The 19,736-nt window shown below is 44.6% G+C and overlaps 1 protein-coding gene across 1 annotated transcript in view; it reads right to left on the minus strand.

The window, feature by feature from the left end:
* The window catches only part of FUBP3 (far upstream element (FUSE) binding protein 3), a gene marked incomplete at both ends in the record, with an annotated part of 27,297 nt that extends 7,852 nt beyond the window's left edge, over positions 1-19,445 (minus strand). Inside the window, 12 exons of the mRNA XM_009872774.1 lie at positions 1,011-1,152; positions 2,211-2,311; positions 2,959-3,061; positions 3,448-3,552; positions 5,548-5,646; positions 6,551-6,713; positions 9,299-9,356; positions 10,087-10,158; positions 11,732-11,781; positions 12,683-12,716; positions 13,135-13,185; positions 19,340-19,445. Coding sequence (XP_009871076.1) covers positions 1,011-1,152; positions 2,211-2,311; positions 2,959-3,061; positions 3,448-3,552; positions 5,548-5,646; positions 6,551-6,713; positions 9,299-9,356; positions 10,087-10,158; positions 11,732-11,781; positions 12,683-12,716; positions 13,135-13,185; positions 19,340-19,445 — 1,084 coding nt within the window. The remainder of the gene's footprint in view (positions 1-1,010; positions 1,153-2,210; positions 2,312-2,958; positions 3,062-3,447; positions 3,553-5,547; positions 5,647-6,550; positions 6,714-9,298; positions 9,357-10,086; positions 10,159-11,731; positions 11,782-12,682; positions 12,717-13,134; positions 13,186-19,339) is intronic.
* Positions 19,446-19,736: the final 291 nt, after the last annotated feature.

Genomic DNA, 19,736 nt, shown 5'->3' on the forward strand with positions numbered 1-19,736 from the left:
AGCTGACACCTGCCCAACAGGACAGGGGGACACTAAACACCACCGAAACGTGGCACAGTGCCCTCCAGTCTCTGCCTCCTTCACTGCCACAGCTAATTTTCCCTCTTCTATTCTCCTCACCTCTAGCGAGGCTAAAAGCTAACTGTGATTACTTAAATGCTAGTTAAGGCATACATCATTCTTTCTGAAATAAGCAGACAGAAAAATAAATACAAGTCCTTTGATAGGCCAGCATATTAACTCAGAAGTGCTGCAAGGATTCAGAGCCCTTGCGCTCTTCCATTCCCAGCTCTACGCACTGCCGATGCCCAACGTGCAGTTCGTGCTCTACGACAGACCCAGGCTGCTGCGCACACTCCGGTTTCACGATTGTTTCGGGGTTCCAGTGGTTCTTGAGAAGGCCAGAGGACTCTTTGTCCATCTCCTTAGCATGGCGAGATTCGACAACGAAGGCAGCCAAAGGGCCTCCACGGCAGAGAACATGCTCGTCTGAACATGACCAGGTGTGCCAACCTGCTCTGCACAGAAAAATCCTGCTACTTCATTCATCAGACACTTCAGGTCTGTGGCTGGAAGCAGCGACTGTTATTACCACATTTGGAGACCTTCCATTTTATCACATGGCACTCGCAGAAATCCAGCACGACGAAATGACGGTTCTGCTCGTGCCTGATAAACTGTCTTTTAAATGAATTCTCTATGAAAAGAATCCACAAATGAACTTGCCTTTTCTCAGCCACCTGCTTGTTACAACAAGCTTACTTGACAGCTCTGCATGAAGAGCCTCTCTTACAGATTGTGAACAAGGGCCCGGAGAGTACAATTATGAGTGAGAGCACCACAAAGAAAACCACCACAAGCGCTTAGAGCGTACTCCTGTGCTGGATTCACCAGCCACGAAATACCTGCAATTACAGAAAACTCCACAGCCTCACTGCCAGGCAGCAAGAACACGACCATCCCGAGAGCGAAAGATTGCAAGCTCTGGTATTTAGTGTCACCAGACCTACCTTTGCCTATAACGAGGCCACACTTATCGGCTGGCACTGTGTAGGTTATTTCCTGCATGCCCCCAGGCGTTCCAACGCTCCAGTCCCCACGGCCACGACCTCTTCCGCGGGCCACAGCCAAGCTTCCAAAGCCATCTCGTTCCTTGGAAGGCAAAAGATGAGTATCAGTGTGTTGGTTTTTTTTTGCTGGCCCCAGTCCGTGTTAGAAACAAAATAAAGCAAGGTAAGTTAAACTGCATCATAATCGATGGCACTGAATTAAGATACTCTTGGGCTTCAGTTTCACGTTCCGAGATTCTGAAGCACTTTAAAGACATGCCAAGCGATGCAGGTTACAGCTGCCTTCCTGACTCAGGAAGATATTTATATTTTTTAAATGCATGCCTTTACATCTGCTGAAGTAAACCTATAAACAACCATCAACTACTAAAGGACTTTTAGTTTATGATGGGGGCTTTTCTCAGAGTAACCAATAGATCTTGGCACTGAGAAACACACAAGTTGCTTCCAAACCCTTTCAAGTGTCATTCTTTAAAGAACTGCTGGAATTACTCAGCTGAAATGCACATTTTCCAAAATTTCCAAAGAAAGCTTTTAAGTTCAAAGACACTTAAAGGACATACCTATCTTGGGCAACTGATTTCTCCAAAAGCAAAGGTCATGTGCAGTCAAGAGCCTGTCATGATAGATCTCAACATTTAAGCAGACTATAAAAAAAATTTAAGAAATCAAGTATTTAAACCAGATCTCAGGCAAAGAAGAGATATCAAGATCTACCCTAGGTGGACAAATTGCGCTGAGGTATCTGGTCTGGAATGGCCTAATATCTTCACTTCTCATAATGTAATAGAAATAAACAACCTCCTTCATGAGTCTGCCCTACGACTCGCTCTTGGGCAATGCCGTACGTTGGTGTCCGTCTCCAAGCACAGGGACCACGTACGTGGGGTAAACGTGGAGTTGTGATGAGGCCGGAGAACAGGAGACCTTCCTGGAGCTCAGTCAGCCCATACAGCATTAAAAAACCAAAACCAACAAATAAACAAATCCCAAACCCAGCAGCTATGTCTTGGGCAGCAGGACGTGTGGTCTACCAGAGGGGAAATTTAGCGCGGCTGTTCTTCACCCATCCACGCAGCTGTGTGCACGCACACCACGCTCCATGTAAGCACTTTCCTCCTGAGAGTCTCCAGAACCCACCTGTGCCGTGAGAATGAGCTCACTGATGATGTGCGCTGCGTGTTGACACCTATCGGGAAGCCCCATGACCTGTGCGACTCTTTCCGAACTAATCCCATCATCTGTGAAGAGAGGTGGCAAAGACTAAATTAAAAGGAGAAAACATCCACCCGCCGCCAACAAAAGCTTCCTTCTAGCGTCATCGCTGCTAGCAGCATTTGCGCATAAGTACCCCAAGAGCTACCTCTTCCCTCCACACTCAGCCTCTCTTCCACGGACTGAAAGATGACAAAACCCAACCCACATTGCAGAAGGAACAACATTCAAAAGGCAACACTTTCAAATGTCAAAAAGCCATGAAAGAGACTGATATAATTTTAAGAGGACAAAGGCAGCTTTGATAGGTGATCAGACAGCCAAGGACCCAGAGAAAGTGACTTAGAATTAATCAACTCCTGATCCCCAAAGGCTTTAATGTCCCAAAGGAGAATTCTTTAAAAAGAAATAAAAGGTTTATTGTTATTTTGTTTATCCATATAATTGCCACTCAAGACATGACTGTTGCGACACCCAATGCTTGCAAACGTACTATATATAATCTTACTCTCTGAAAACCAGAAAGTGCACGAGAAAGCAGCACAACATATTTAAAAGGATTTCAAGAAGAGACACCATGCACTTTTAAAGTCAAAAAGCCTAGTCGCTGTAACCTCAGATCCCAAACTGGAACACCAGTCAGAAAGGAGCAGCTCTCCATCCTCACACAAACCTGGTTTAAATTGAATCCTAACTCCAGCATCATTCTGAATCTTTTTGATCATTTCTCCATTTCTTCCTATCACAATTCCAACAGCAAACCTGGGCACAGAGACCTGATGGGAAAGGCAAAGCAGTATGAAAGCTCAGAGAACTAGACTGAATTACTCTGATTTTACAAGGAGATGCTCTTAACCATGAGGACAGGCCACGTCAGGCAGCTTCAGGCTACCTATCACTTAAGAAAAGCAAACATCTGGCCACAAATTCCTTCACCGCTAAGTGAGCTCTGCACTACAAGAATGCAGCTTAAAAAGACAATTAGAAAAGCGCCGCCTGGGAGTCCATGAGAACTCCTCTTCTTGTGGCCAGACTCTCTCTTCTGGCAAGAGAACACAGTGCATTTACAAAGAAGCTTACAGGTTACATGTGCAATTTGATGACTTCCACCCACTGCCCATCCCACGGGGAGGTTAGCAGAGTACTCGTGAAGAAAACATACCTCTATGCTGCCTCCTCCCATTCTAGAACTGAAATCATTGCGTACGCCTCGGAAGTCTGCCTGATCTTTCTCTCGGATGATCTCCAGTACCATTTCCCTCGCTTGCTACATGGGGAAAGAAGTTACAGTTAGCTTAAAATTATTCTGCTTGCCATCCTGGTGTTAGGGCCTCAACAGGGGCTAACGGCCAGGCTTCAGGCAAAGCGATCTCCATCTGCTTAACAGAAACAGCAGTCTGATTTCGGATTTCTTTTACCACAGTCGATGGAGATCTGGTCTTGATGGCATCTTCCAAGCCTGACAAAACCTGCCAAGTGTGCAAGGTGGCAGTTTCTTGCGTGCAATCGCTTCCTTCAGTCTTTCAAAAATTTAAAATATCTTTGATTTCTTTTTCGGGGGGGCTGTTTCGGTTTTAAATTAAAGGAAGTGAAGGCCCTTTCCTATCAAATAGGACCGAAACCAATACAGTAAGGTAGAAGCTGTGGTAGCATAGCAGAGATCATGTCCACTAAGAGCTAGAAAGCATGTACCAAGGAGGCAGGTGGGCAGCAGTGAGCTTACTGACACTCAGAAAAGTTAAGCCCAAGTCTGCAGCAGTCCAGCAAGACATTTTCTGAGACAAATGAATATTCTTCCTACCTACTTGCAGCCCTCAAGGCCATTCACAAGCTTGCATGTAGCCCAGTTAGTGTAAGTGTACCTTGGAAACAAGCCAACAGTAGTCATCATTAAAAAACGCCTACATGTGCAAACCAAAGCCTTTGTTTCTACATATCACCAGTCAAGCTTTTGACATTTTGGTTCTACATCCAAGTTTGAGGGACTCTGCTGAATCTGACTCCTTTTCTATTTTTACACATTTTCCATGCCCCCGTGGGTAGTTTTTACCAACAACTCAAAGACATTTCAGAGATGCCGAGACAGAGAAAAGGGCAATGGCGAGATTTCACAGGGATTCGAAAGAATTAAACGCTGTTGCAGCATCCAGAGAATCCCATCAAACTCGAGGATTCACTGAGCTTCTTAAAGTGTTTTCTAAGCGCGCTCAACTTTTCTAAGTGCCTCAAAGATCTCCCACCCTATGCAGTCCTGCAGCTCCCATGATTGCTTGGCACGATTTTATGGCACGGAAGATGTGACAAGAGCAAATCTCGCAAGGCAGAAGCAGCCACCTGTGAAGCAGCAGCACTTGAAGTACGAGCTGGTTAAAAGTAGCAAGACTGTCATGACATTCCTTTTTTGCACGTAACTCCACAATAAGCATAGAAATTTTGGAAAAAAATAAAAATAAACCTACAAGCCCACTTACAATAAGAAGATTGAAAAATACAACCCAAACATACTGTCCCTGAGCAACATCAACTGTCGCAGCATTTATGATCAGGGAGATCCTATAAAACGGAACTATTTTTACCAGAGACAGGAATGCTAAGCTAGAGTTAAGTACTTAACAAGGTATGCAAAGCACTTCCTGAGAAGTGGAAGACATCACAGCTAAACTTTGTTTACTTCAAGCGCTCCCACCATCCTGCAATCTTCCAGTCTCTGGCTGATCATGGGTTTTTGCTTTGAACCGCAGGTATGAACACATCTGTAGAACCCTGACACAAGAAGACCGAGGTACAAATATTAAGAAAACCCCTTGGTTTCAGGAGTTGTCATGGGATTATATTTCTTAATTACCTGCGTCAATTGGCTGTCTGAGACAGTGACCCTTTGATAAAACTTTCTCAGATGTGTGCTTAAGTTAGTCACTAAGAACCCATTTGCTCTAGTAACATATAGCCATGATTTTTTGCTACACAGACTGGAAAGCATTTCAGAGCTCGTTTCTCCAAACCTTCCTCCTCAGCTCTTCTCTCCACATCTAACACCTATGTGGGGTGAGAGCTCCTGGGTTACACTGTGAACAAGCCAACGCTTGCTAGTCTGGGATTTTAACTTGCTCTACTCAAACTTCGTCAACCTTACAGACCAAACAAAACCAGCAAGGATCATTACATTTACAGGTGGATTTGACTCCATTAGATGCTCACAAATACGCCACAGTTAAAATTTCTCCTTAGTTCTCTGGGGCAACTGCTTACTTTTATTACATACCTGTACTTTAAATGCATCTCCAGTAATACGTAGAGGTTTATCTGCTCCAGTAGGCAAGGGACCATCTTGGATCATAATCATTTTCACACCTGTTCGCTCCTGAAGAAAAAGCACAGAGCACTTTGCTAAGCAGAGTCCCTAAAACAAGGGACTATATTTTGGTTACTAAACACCACGTAGGTCAAATCAGCAGCTTTACAGAATGGTACTTTAGCCCTTCATAGTTAGGTAGAGCACAAATTGAGCAACAGTCCCAGAGTGCAAAGGACTGCCAGAAAGTGTGCAACTCCCGAAGTTCTCAAACAGCCGAATCCCTTGCAAAGAGAACCCCTCTACCTCAACAACTGCTTTCTCAGCCCTTTCCAAAATCCGTAGCTGTCTGCATATAATAGTTAAGTGACCAGCTTTAGCATTATTGGATGAGAGAGGCCTAATCAGGGCACTCAAAAAATCTACAGTTTTGACCTAGGTGCTTTTCTGAAACTCTCTCTTCTTTAAAAAAACTCATACCAGATGGAGGAATAAAGAATGTCTCGGAACAGAATTATACATAACACAACACTTTTAATTCGAAAGGAGTGGGATGAGGGGAAAAAAAAATAATAAAAAAAGACACGCCAGCTTTACCACAGATCAGCATCACAAGAGAAGCACTGCACTCTACAACAGCATGGCTGGCATTAAAAACTATTGCAGCAGCAGACTAGGCAGAGCCTTCTCTTGGCTACAAGGATCCCCTTCTAAACAGCACGCACCAAATGTTATCTAAAGCACACTAGTTTCTTTCACAGTTCGGGCAAAACTCCACCACATGCGTAGCTGGGGCCAAACCGATTTTGTTTGTATCACAAGATTGGATTTGAGTCCAGCTGTCCGAAGGCAGAAGAGTAGTCCCTGCTGCAGAAGGTTAGAGCATTTAAGGCTCTCCATTTCAGTAGGCTCTTGTTGATCTAGAGAAGCTGCAGTAGGGAAGAGAGCCCTAAAGTAAATGCATCTTGCGCACCTGCAACTGTTTTATTGTTTCACCTCCTTTGCCGATGACTAGACCCACTTTGGATGCCGGGATCAAAATCTCCTGAATCGTACTGTTGCCATCAACATCGTTGTGAAAACCAGGTCCGTTCCGACAGCGATCTACAATCTGCCCCAGAAGCCGTTTTGCTTGTCTTTGGAAAAGAATCGAGGGAAACAGCCATTAGACAACATTGTTCCACGTGACCGAGAGACCAGGAACCATCGGAATGGGAAGCGATTGGGGAGAGGAGAAGAAGTGAGAAGATGGAGGAAACCATAGTTAGCACAATGTTTGCTTTTTTTTTTTTTTTAACTCTTTGATGCATGTTTTCCCCTATCATGATTACTTGTAAGCAGTTTGGGGTTTGAAAGGGGAAGATAGAAGGAAGAGCAGCAGCACGCTCTGACCTCTTTGCAAGTTAAGGATAATGGTTGAGCTATAGAATTTGGGGTGCTTATTTTGAATGAAGATGCTCTAAGTTCTCAACTTGTCTAAACTTTAACACATACATGATATTTGGTAAAGCTCAAGCTGTGCTCCCCTTCTCGGTCAAGCCAAAAAACCCCACATTGCTCTGACACTACACAGTACACTGGTTAAACCACTCCCCAACCAGTCACAAGCAAGTGCCTCGCTCTTCTCTGCCTGCTCTTCCCAGCAGCCCCACAAGACTGCTCTACCAGAGCCTCTGCCCCAAGCAGTAGGTGCCGAAGCCACATCGCGAAGCCAGGCAAGGACACTGCAGCAGCAACCACTGAAAGACCATGTTCTTCTACTCCTGGTGAGAAGAGACACACAAAGAGGCATTTGGGAGATTAAAGACCCCTTCTCTTAAAATCTTTAGCATGTCAGAGGTGACTGAAAGGGTTTCTCTTCATCTTGAAGACTCCTAATGCCAACACATCCCTTTCCTGCCCTTCTCCCAGAACCTTCTCCAAGCAGGTAGCAGAAAAGTCACCAGTTCCCTACTTGGTCTAAAGCAGCATCTTCACCTTGCTCTACTTCATACCAAGCCAGAGCAGGCACCCTAGGGGCACTGTCTTCTCTCTCTGGCCATTAGAAGAAACAGCACAAAGTCAGACATTCACCCAAGACCGCTCAGGGGGTGGTGATCTGAGGCAGCACACAGATCAGAGCATCGCCTTCTCCTGACTTTCTCACAAAGCAAGGGAAAAGGTGGAATTATTGGAAGCCCGCTTCAAATATTCTGGAAGACTCTTGAGGGGTTTTATCCATCTACCTTCGTATTTTGCATGAAGTTCTTTTAGTGATAATATAGAGACTAAGAGTTAATACACAACGTGTGTCAGATGTGAAGGGGGCATTTGGAAGCCAAACCTACTAGTTTGCCACTCAAAATAACTAATGCAAACAACCCTCATAAACAAGTCTGACACCTAGATTGGTTCCTTTATTTTCTTTTTCTACAAGCAGACTAAAAAAAAAGTTCAACCAACCAACTCCAAAAAACAATTTAGCAGAAAAGTAAATTAAATTTCACTTAATTCCATGCCCTCAACACCTTGTGCTGCTTCACAAATCGAGTAATCTTGTTTTTCTTTTTTAAAATTTATTTATATTTAAAGACAGCCTTGGACATGACTACATTTAACTGCTTATTTCAGACTTGTGAAGTCTTAACCACACCTCTCCCCCATCTTCCCCCAAATGCATCGCATCAGGCATCCTAGCTTTTTAATATTTTGCGCTCTTGCTCCGAAACACGCTTTGCTAAAGGGGAAAAACCACTTGAATATTGGCAAGAATACACTGCCTGCCCTATATTATATTTATTATATTTATTCTAGCTCACTGCTTGCAGCATTACAGTAGAATAAGGAGATTTAGGTACCCTTAGATCTGTTAGGAATGGAAGAATGATGAGTCTCCTCTCTTTAGAGAGACAGTCTTTGCGCCCATGTATTTTCACTATCAAACGCAACTCAAAGATTTCCAGATGGATTTTAAAAAACCCACCTACCCAAAGGCTGGGGAGAGAAAGAGCAGCTCCATATGTTAAGTGTGTTCCTGTAAGCCTGAGGATCCTGGATCCAGTTCCAGCAGGAGGTCCTCAACTGGTTTGTGAGAGTCTCAAACTCAGCTCCTGGGAAGGGGGAGGGAGGAAACACTGTCCCTAAAGTTTCTATAGGTCTAAAAAGTAGAAATCCCTGTTGGCTGGCCACGTGTCTCTACCATGCAAGGATCAGAATTCAAGACTTTGGTTCAGTCCTTTGCTTCTTGTTGGCAGCGATGCAGAGGCAAGCACACCCGTGGGCCTCATGCTGCTCTGCCACAACACCAACACCTCCAGGTAATTCTGGAGTGGCACCGAGAGGCTTTGGAGGCCTCATGAAGCCCTTCTTCAGCTGGAAGGATGGTCATCTCGATAGGAGTAGGGAAGCGAAGGGGAGACAAGAAGTGCCCTTCAACAGCTTAGCTCAGTATCCTGGAAAGCAGCAGTTAGCAAACTGCATCCTAGGTACTCTAAGAGTGACCTTGCCCTGCGGAGGGAAATTCCACGGAAATTTCTGCAGAGGGTTCAAACTGCAACTGAAAAAAAGCCTTTGAGGTGCACAGCTTAAAGCATCAGACCAAGAGGTTCTATGCTCCAGAGACCCTCGAGTTTTTCTAGGCCAGCATTTGCTGGTGTGGCTAACGGAGTAGCACCACTGACAGAGCACAGCGTTAGGGAGAAGAGAGAGAAGGAGACAGGAGAGAAATGGAATCAGAACTCACTCAATGCTCTCTGGCGTCCCGGTGAGTACACAGGGCCTCTCGGGCATCCCACCACTGTCTACAAAGGAAACAAGAAGGAAACTTTTAACACACGGAATTAATAACATGGCAGCCGTTTCATTAACTATCAGCCGAAGCAGCCACCTTCCCCACACAGAGAGCACATGAATGAATTCAAAATCATCCAGGGTCAACATATTTTAAGTGATTTGCTGGATGTCTGCATTCTTCTAAAGCCTTCCCCATCAATTAAAGGGAGGGCTAAGAACTTAGATTACATTAATCAACGGTTTCCTGTACTGTACTGTAGTATGGTGTCCCCCAAAGCACAAGCACAACACAGATGGACGATCCCATTTTTTGTAATGCAAGGCAAGGCGTACAAAGAGTTGCTGCCACCCTCCCAAAATATCTTTTGCCAGGAGTTGGAGCTGACCAGATTAATCAGAGACAGATTGCAGAGCTGAAGGAAATGCTACTACCAGGAGAAAACTCAACAGCTGCAACTTCAGGTCTAAGTAGAGTACGGATTGTCCATTTGCACTGTACCCATCTGCTGGTTAAAGATTGTTCTTCAATTGTTTCGCTCCCCAAACCACCTGAAAAACCTGTTTTCTCTGCCAGTCAGGAGGGTGAGCCCCACAACAGCTCCCCCCTGCACGTTAGCCTCGCAAGGATCAGCTGCTAACGAAGTAACCCGTCCCGAGCATGGCGAGGGGCCTGATCTAACGGGCACAACATCCTTCAACACTAAAACCTGTTCACCCGCCACACAAAGAGGCTCTTACCTGGAGCGATTTGAATTTTGCAGCCAGACTCTATCTGAATCCGTGAGATCTGTTCTCCTCCCCTGCCGATTACTGAAACGAGTTCAACAAGCATCAGAACACACCATTTTTCCAAGTAACTGCAGAGCACCTTCCCCCTTTTACTCCGCTGCAGCTATCTATAAAGAAACAGTTTGACTCCAGGATTGCAGAAGAGGCATCCACAGCATGACCAAGCTCATCATAGCAGAAAAACATTAAAATACTGCTGAAAGTTATTCTATTTGCTTGGAAAACCAAAAAACCCTGTTTTGCACTGGAAGGGGAATGCATAGTATGCAAGAAATAAGACACTAGTTTGAGTGCTGCTGGAAGAGCCATTTAAGTATATCTTGTTCAGCCTGAATCAATAAACCAGTTATTTGAGGTACTGAAAAGGGCAAAGACTTTTATTTCTTTAAAATTCATATTTTACTGCGTCTTTTCAATGGGCATGCTATTTGCTTGAGTTCTGAGTACATCAGAACTGCCACATAAGTGAAACACTCCATCAACCTTTAAGTGAAACCAAATAGCCATGTCCCTTAACTCCCGGAGTTGGCACAGCCTTGTTTCACAACGAAACACACCGAGCAGAGACTGTGCCCATCACCACTCACCTCCTTCCCAGGCTGCCAAAAGAGCAAAAACTGCCAGCTCAGACAGGTGGGCCTGGCTCAAGATGCTCTCACAGAAGCATCTCTCATAGCTGCAGGTTTGCCACCCTCCTGCATTTGTCTGTCCCTGAACCAGGCTTAGATTGAACACGGAGATGCGGCACCAAGGGCACGCAGGCTCCCTCCCGCTGAGCTACAGCACCCCTCGTGTGGTACCAGGGCTGAAAAATGAAGAAGTCTGGCAGGAGAAGAGTATTTCCTCTGCAGGAATTTGAGGTACCATTTTATAGCATCTTTAGAGTCGGGATAAAACTTCAGGCACTAAGGGGTAATTCTCAGAGGCTGCTGTTTTTCTTTTTCCTCTCCATATATCAAATTGCAAGAGGTACGCAGAGATCTGGCGGCGGAGGAGTCTGGGCAATCACTGCGGTAACACAGCAGCAGGAGGTGCCAATTGAAAGGAAGAGTAATAATCACCAAGAGGAAGAGAGAAATTAGGATCAAGCTTGAAAGAGAACAGTATCAGGAACGCAAATCTAAGAAAAATTCTCATCTGAGCAATGCACGCTGGTTGTGCCTCCCTACGGTAAATGTATGAGATTTAAAAGTCTGTTTTACTCGCCCTGAGTCAACTCTTATTTTAACGTTTAAATGTTGTTTTACCTCCCTCAACTCTCACAATTTTGCATATTTAAAGGAAATAAAATGCTTCAGTGAGGAGAAATAAATTCACTTGTTTATGTATTGTGCTAGCAGGAATTTAAAGGAGAGAATCACTAAAACTCTCAGCAACTTGTACCACAGTCTTGCTCTTACTACTGGGACACCAAGGTTTATCACGCACTTTGCACTCGGATTCTAAACACAGATCATCTGGTCACCATGAAGACAGCATCAGCAAAGACTCAGCCAAGGCTAGTAAGCAGAAAAACTTGTAAGTGCATCAGAATACACAGCATTCCCACACTGAAAACACACCAAGAAACATCAAAAGCATCCAAGGTACTTACTAAATCCAACCATTTTATCAGGCACTTTGAACTCTTCTGTTATTACAGCCCTGGGGGGAAAAAAAATAAAAAACAAAGAAAAAAAAAATCAAATAGTCATCACAAAGAACAATTTGGAAGACAATTACGTCCCTGCCGCTGAAACGAGGCACAGCATAAGGCTTTTGCACACACAAGAAAACATCACAGTCAAAATCACCAGTTTTGGAAGGGACCTCTCGAGGTCACCTCATTTCTCCTGCGCTGGATACATCCCCAGTCCACTCTCCACTATCTTCAACAGAGCCGACTGAAGAACCTCTTTTTGTAATTCTTGCTCCAGCCAGACTTCACGGAATAGCAGCAAAGTTTCTCTAATGTTTAGCCTAGACCTTCCAAGCCACAGTCTCTGCTGCCTATTTTGGGACACAATCTTGCCTACTCAAAAAAAAACCAACCTCAAGAACAGAAGGACAACTCCTTAACAATAGGAATTGAGAAAAACAAAAGAATTTTGTACAAGATGCTAAGGCGTGCTGCGTTACAACTCATATTTGCTTCTGTCTCCTGAAACCCTCTTTGTCAAAGAATTAAACTCAGGCCATATTACATCAACAAAACTAAAAAATAATAAAAATCTCCGCACCTGTTTAATACTTCCAACTTTTGTCAAAACGCCAGAGTTATTTTAACTTTTTCTTTTTTCCCCCCACCTGTCAGGGCAGGGGAAGGGAGAGCAGAGAGAATTTATTCTTCTCGGTCCTGCAGGAACCAAATCCAAGTTTCACATCCACTCTTTCTACATCACAACAACCAACCTTAAAGGGTTAGCAGAAAGCCCAGCCTAGAGAAAACTCAAGCTGACAGTTTCTCCACATTCTCAGCCTCTGCCTTCCTAACACTACTACAGATGGTGGATCAATAAACAATTAGAATTGATCAATAAATAATAAAACATAACCCACTGCTTACCTTTGATGTACCAGGGCCCCTAACTGGTTACCTACTGTGGCAGAGAGAGAAAAAAGGGGAAAAAAATCAAAGCATTAGCACGGATAAACTAACTTCATCCCTATAGAAAAAGAGTTCTTACCATTTCATCAAAAAAGAAAGAAAAGCAAAACAGTAATTTAGGTTCAGTGGCTGAAATGAATGTGTTATGTGGTACAAAACAGGAGGGGATTTCTTGATCAACACACACCACAGCCCAGTGTCCAGCTGAACACAGGATAGGGAATTGATCCGCGTCTCCCCATGCTGAGAGTCATGGGAGAAAATCCTGCCTGCCCAAATCCAAATCCCTGCAACTAACCTCCCTCCTTACCAAATTAAGCCCAAAGTAGTAAAAAAAGAAAAAAAGAAAAAAGGCAGGGGGAGAGGGGGAGAAGAGAAATTTCAAGCAGCATTGAATCGCTCGCACATACTTCTCTCTGTGTCTCTTATCTGTGCTCCATGGAGCCCACTTACACGGAGACCTGTTAAAGGAATAGGTCTGTTAAGCAACCTTGTGGCATCCAACAATATTTATTTATTTGTAAATCACAACACGTTTTACTGAAGGTGGACATTCCAGGCATATCTGCCATGTTCGCTGGTGGTCCACCTCCGACCAGCAGTTATCTCCCCGGCTGACAACCCTCAAACAGATTTCTTTCCTCCCGCAACCCCAACACATTAGATTTTTCTTCCAAATGTTAATGGGGAAAACATCATTAGACCAACTCATGCAAAATGGGAACACGGGCCCTGCTGGGCTTCCTACCGGACTTTGCCTGCAGCAAAGCAGCTAAACCCCAGACCATTTGGTCCTAACAACCAGCTCAAAGATTATATTGCACGCCTGGAGGGCACAAGGAGCAAAACAAATGAAACGGGCCAACGTGTGAGCTGCGATAACAAAGATGCCGTTTCAAACTACCTTGCAGCAACCTGCGCGTTCTCTGACCTGAAATAAATTGGCGATCCGCCGGCAGAGCCAGGAAAGCAGACGCATCCCACACTCTCCCTAAACCCCGTCAAAAAACGCATAAAGTTTGCAGCCAAACACTTGACTCGCATAGAACAAAGAGAGTCAATACTGTACTTCTGCTGCAGGTCAATACTTTCACAATAGTTCAGGACCAAAATATCGACAGCATATATATTTTATTACTCTCTCCAGCTCAGCAATAAGACGACTGCTGTGCTATTGACTCCATTAGATTTGTCTTTGCATATTCTCACCCTGAATATAAAAAGCTCTAATTTGATAACTCTCGACACTGCCGCTGGAAAAGGAGGGTGATGTAATGGGGAATATTTGCTCTAGCTGATAAGCTACGACCGCAGAGCTGAGCAAACACGACCAAATTCAGAAGCTCACCCTTTTGTCCCAAATTGCGCTCTGAATATTTTTTCCTACACGCGACAGGTCTGGCAGCAATCGCTGTGGTACGGGATTGCCCTTGCCACGGAGCAGGCCACTCGTTAGCCCAAGATGCCAGAAAGAGTGGTCTTAATGCTGCAAGGCTGTATTTAAATATCCCTTTCGCATTTCAATTCACCGTAACAGCTCTTGGCAGTCTGTTCCGCTGCAGCCGCTGACCAATTATGACACAGATATACATCCTATAATCAACTCCGGAAGCTCACGCACGGAACAGAAGAGGCTGCATTTTGTAACACAATCCCACGCCTGAACAAGACAACTTCTTGTACAAGCACAACAAGTTAAATCCATCAGAGAAACAATGCTCCAGATGTACGGAACATGGTGTCTCCAACCCATTTCAAGGACTGTGCAAACTCAGCAAGTCACTCACCACCCCGGGCAGACAGACTTACTGTCTATTTACCGTGCAAATTACTTAGAAAATTAAGCCACAGTAACTTAAGTGAAAGATCACTCCTTCCACGTTTCACTGAACACCTCTCCAAGAGCTCTGACAGAAGGCAGATGGAGAGAACTGGGAGTGATTTACTTGATGCCAGTTATGATTTCTCTCTGGTTTGGGGAAGGAAAAGAAGAAACGACGCAGCTCCTTGTTGCAACAACCTAAAGGTTAGTTCCTTCTCCAATTTTCCTCTAAAAGACAGGGACTAACAGAGAGGCAGGGCTGGGACAGACTGAGCTCGCTGCACGACCGAAAGCTGATGTTCTGTTCCACCACCTCCCTCTTCACACCAGGGAGGGGGCTGAACCCTGACAAGCCACGTACGTATTTTCCCCTTTTACATCTATTGAGTACAATTTAACTGTAACTGCAGTCATTTTACTGCAAATAAGGAAAAATACTGAATAAAATCAGCACGATTTCCTATTAATGGCACCTGCTGGTTGATAACTCTTCACTCTGCTTTAGGCTTCACCTTAACTGAATTCTACCTAACAGACACTCAAAACAAATGCGGATTTTTTTTCCACCCCATAAAACAGAGCAGTGCCTCCCACTAAATTAATGTGCACGATGGGAATATACAATCTCGTCAAGAATATCTTCACGGCTAGAATAAAATCAGAGCGACGCGTCTCCTGGGCAGCAGTGAAACAGGGCTGCATTCCATCCCCTTGAACCAAAATGGGATCACAGGAAATTTTAGAAAGCTACAAAGAAGACAATAGTCACCCTAAGACTTCATCAGTAAATATTGCTAAGTTTTTATTTAATTAAATAGTCAAAATCTAATAATTTTCTTGTCTGTCTTCACTGCAGATCTCTACAGACTTTTTCCTCCTCCCTTAAACTGGCTGATTTAAAAAAAAAAAAAGACCTTTAATATTTCGGGTTTGAACAACAGTGGCATTTCGTGTATTACACTAAACCTTTTGCCAGAAGATCTGAACTTTTCTCCTGGTCCTACCGCTGCTACAGATCAGTCAGGGAGCATCACTACTAACTTCCATCAGCAGCACAACAGAAATAAGATTTCCTTTTGCCCGTTGCTGTTTTCACCGAAAACACGAGCAAAAGAATAAAGCATTCTGCACCACAGGATCATGCTGTGTTTGAGCCCCTCAGCTCTGCTACAATTCAGCTTTATTACACCAAAACGGGAACCTTCATACCTGGATGCAACGCAGCAGCTTGGTGAAGGCAGGGGCTGACGGGGGGAAGGTAAGGCTTCTCCAAGGTCTCTCATCTTTGTTGCCCCAGGGTCGAAGGATGCCCCAACCCTACGGGCGTCACTGGAAACTTCTTCAAGCAGTGCAAAATGGGGCAAACAAAGGGCAACATTCTGGCCATCAGTCTCTTTCCAGCCGACCAGCCCTTTGCTTCCTTTGAACAGGAGGTGACTTTCTTTAAGGATTATTTAGCATTAAATAAACTTATTAAATTGTGCCGCTAATTAGAGGGACCCATTAATAAAATGGAGGCCAGGAGCAGCCGTTGGCCGTTAACAGGAGGGCTGGGATCTATCCTCAGCAGTGAGGCACCAGCAAGGTGCCGCCAGGTCTCTCCACCGCGCAGACCAAGCCCATCTCTGGCACTTCCCTTCGCCGAGAAACAGCACCTGGGCCACAGAAACACCGACTGCAACTGACCTCGAGCAGTACCAATAAACCTGATCACCTCCCTGCACTACAGCTCTTTGCAGAGTTACTTTAAAGTTGTTTCCAGAAAGGGGAAATCAAGAAGCCAGGGAAAAAGGGAAACAATCAGTCTCAAGCTCCATCTAACACCAGCAGGTCAGGGCACCAGGGCCAATGCCAGCAACTCTTCGTTTCAGATGGAGGTTATGTTAAGGGAAGCGCAAAAGGCACTCACACATTCCGGTTTCCAATACTATGACAAATCTATTTTTCCTGGAAATGCTTTAAAAGCTGAATTTGTTTTGACCAGCACGCTGTCACCCTGTCTTAAGACCACTTCCCAGGCTGACATCAATCAGGCACGCCAGCAGCTGTTTACGAAAATGGACAGGCAGAATAAGATTTTCCTGAAAGACAGACAGTTTTCTTGTCACCTTAAATACTTCCCGTGAACCCAATTTTTTCCAGGAGTATTAGGAACAAAAGTAATTTTCTAACAGCTACACTGCAGCGAGCCCTGCAGCGAGCCGTGAACGTGCAGTACACAGAGGTAAACAATCAAAAGATTTACCACCAGATTTGTTTCCAAGCTATCCAGATCAGCAGAATGTATCCAAAGCCGCACACTATAAAATTTCTAAAGCATGCGTAACAGCATAAATAATTGCTTCTTGACAACGTCTCCGAACCGTGGTTCACAGTCAAGCAAAAATGGAGAAAAGCGTGGGCATGCAATCCCAACAGCGCTTGTTCACAGCTAACAGAAAACTGAAAGATCATCAAAATGGGAAGCGCTTTCTCAATTTAAGTGTCGTATTAAAAGTAACTGCCACCTGCCAAATGCTTAAAGCTAAAGCTTCATTGTAGAGCGTTAATGCAATGGCAGCAAGAGCTGCTAGCCTAAGACTAAGATGTGGATCACGCCGCAAACAAACACGGAGCAAGAAACACCGGTGGCTTCAGGAGCTCCCTTGCCAGGTCACTGGTGTGGGAGGGGTTACACGGGGAACTCGTCACACCACTGCATTTCAGCACAGGGCTTACTAATGCCATTGGAAATAAAAAACAAGGCGACCAAAGCTGAAAGAACCGACACAACCCTTGTTCGCACCCTGACAACTACCATCTCTGTGAAATTCCAACACCTGGAAATAATACTTCCATCATTTCCCAAAAATCTCATCTGTGACATCTTAGAAAAGAGCTGGACAAAGTCCTAAAACCTGCCAATGTGTATATGAACAATCCAAGGGCAAATACAGCACTGGAGATACTTCAAAACAGCAAGGGACAAGACTGAGCACTCAACTTCACGGTGAGCAAACTCCCGTAAGTCTTTCCACCTGCAGAAGAACTGCCGACACTTGAGTCAGGAGCGCAGCTGCTCCAGAAGGCTCTCCCAGGAACAATACCTGCTGCACGGAGTTATCTATCATAGCACAAGAAACCAGCAGATACACACATTTATAGCCCAGACCACAAGTGTGTTCACATGGTTTGTGTCAACACAAACAAGGCTTGACGTGGAACAGGGCTCACCAGTAAAAGTACAAGTACAAAGTCTAACTTGCGCTGTCATTAAGTGCTACAACCATTTCACATGTTAAGTTTGTTAAAAAGAAAAACCAACAAACCAAACCAAAACATTTTGTCCAGACATCAGATTTCTCAGTTCAGTCTAATGAGTCAATGAAAGAAACAGGCAGGACTAACGTTATGAATGACTAGTTCCTAGAAAGCTACTTTTATTCTTATTCACACAGGGCCACTTACCTAAGCTACCCACCCACAGCCCAAAGTTGTTCGGCACTCCTCAACGCTGACCAGCCCGCCCAGCCCAGCACCTTCCCGTACAGAAACCAGCACGCACCAGTAACACCAGGCCTCGGGCATCCCACACCCATCGTGATGCTCCAACCCGAGACACGAGGCGCAGGGGCTCACCCTGACAAAGCCCTTCTCTCCAACGGAGCAGCAACCTCTTGCTCAGACAGAGCCAGCACCAGAGAACAAGGTGAGCTGTGGCGTGTGTTCAGGCCACAGCCATGGTAGCAAGCCAGGGGCTCCACGTCAAAGAAACTTCTCCCTGTTCCCCAGCATGTCCTTTTCAGACCTTTTCAGACGCAGACGTGCAGTATTTTCAGCCCTTGTATCAGACCGAAAAAAGCATTTTCCAAATGAAGTGCTAAGCGGCAGCTTTGTTTCCTCAGTGCTCCTGATCATATCTGTAGCGGAGAGAATCACCCCGCAAGGCTACCTGTACCACTAAAGGTAGGCAGACGCAGCAACTTTTTATTTTTTTTATAAGTAACCACAGGGAAAGGTGAGCTCTTTGCATCTATACAGCAGCAGATAGGACAGTTCAATGCTGTGCAGTTACAAGAAGTGTGTAGACTTGTAAAAAAACCCCAAAACCAAAACAACCCACACCTGTTTTTACTGTTGCTCCCACCAAAGATAAACTAATATCTTATTTCAAACTTGTAACACTTCATACAACAGTAACTCATTACAATTACTAGATATGGTCCACCCAGTAAATTCCTCAGAGATTTATGAATTCTCAAAGAATAATTATGAAAAAAGCTAAGCCTAATACAGGAAATTTCCTTCCAACTTGCATCAACCTACATTAATACCTTTTCTCCTTAAAATTCACGTATAAAGCAATCTGAACTTTTGACAGAGGCTCAACTTCTGTGCTGCGACCACGGTTACACCTGGGAAGGAGCACACATAACACTGTCCATCCTATACACCGCCTGCTCTTAGGAAATAAGGGCCACCAGGGAAGAACAGCTTTACTAAGTACACCTGGCACTCCACACGTGGGCTCCAGCACAGTTCCAAAAAGCACAGCCTCCTAAAACCCATCCTCCCTCAAATATCACAGAACAAGATTTAAATTACAGAGCTTGTTTGCTGATTCCCAGTGTTCATGAACTAAGAAGGAATTGCTTCACATTAGTAATACTGACAGCCAAGGGCCCTGTGCTAGCTAGACAGGATTGAACAGCACAGAAAGATGCACTGATTTCTGTCCGTAAAGGAGACAACTGTCTCCACAGATGAATTTCAGGAGCTGCATCCATGAGGTTGACTAATCACAGCCAGCTTACCGCCATCATCCAGGGGCCGTTTCTGCACTCCATAACCGTAAACTGATGGGTCCACAAGTGTTGTAGAATTATTCAAGTGAGGAATATCTCCAATTTTAGCAGCAATCTATAAAAACAGGGAATAAAAACTTGATTAGCATACCTGAAGTTTCAGGCACCACAGCTAAACACTCTCTTCCAGTAAGGCGTTTACCCTGCTCCAACCTTTTCTCAGCTATTTCCCACACAGGTGGCTTTATAACTTATCCAAGAGAGCAGTGCTTCACTCGTCAGGTAAACAATGTTCTGCTTGCTCTGAATATTTGTTTAATTACGATTGCATTCACCCTGTTTCTCTTCCTGAGGATAAGTAGGTATTTACTCCCTGGAACATTATATTCAGGTTTATTCCCTCAAC

Source organism: Apaloderma vittatum, unplaced genomic scaffold, assembly GCF_000703405.1.
Source record: "Apaloderma vittatum isolate BGI_N311 unplaced genomic scaffold, ASM70340v1 scaffold31537, whole genome shotgun sequence".
NCBI lineage: Eukaryota > Metazoa > Chordata > Aves > Trogoniformes > Trogonidae > Apaloderma > Apaloderma vittatum.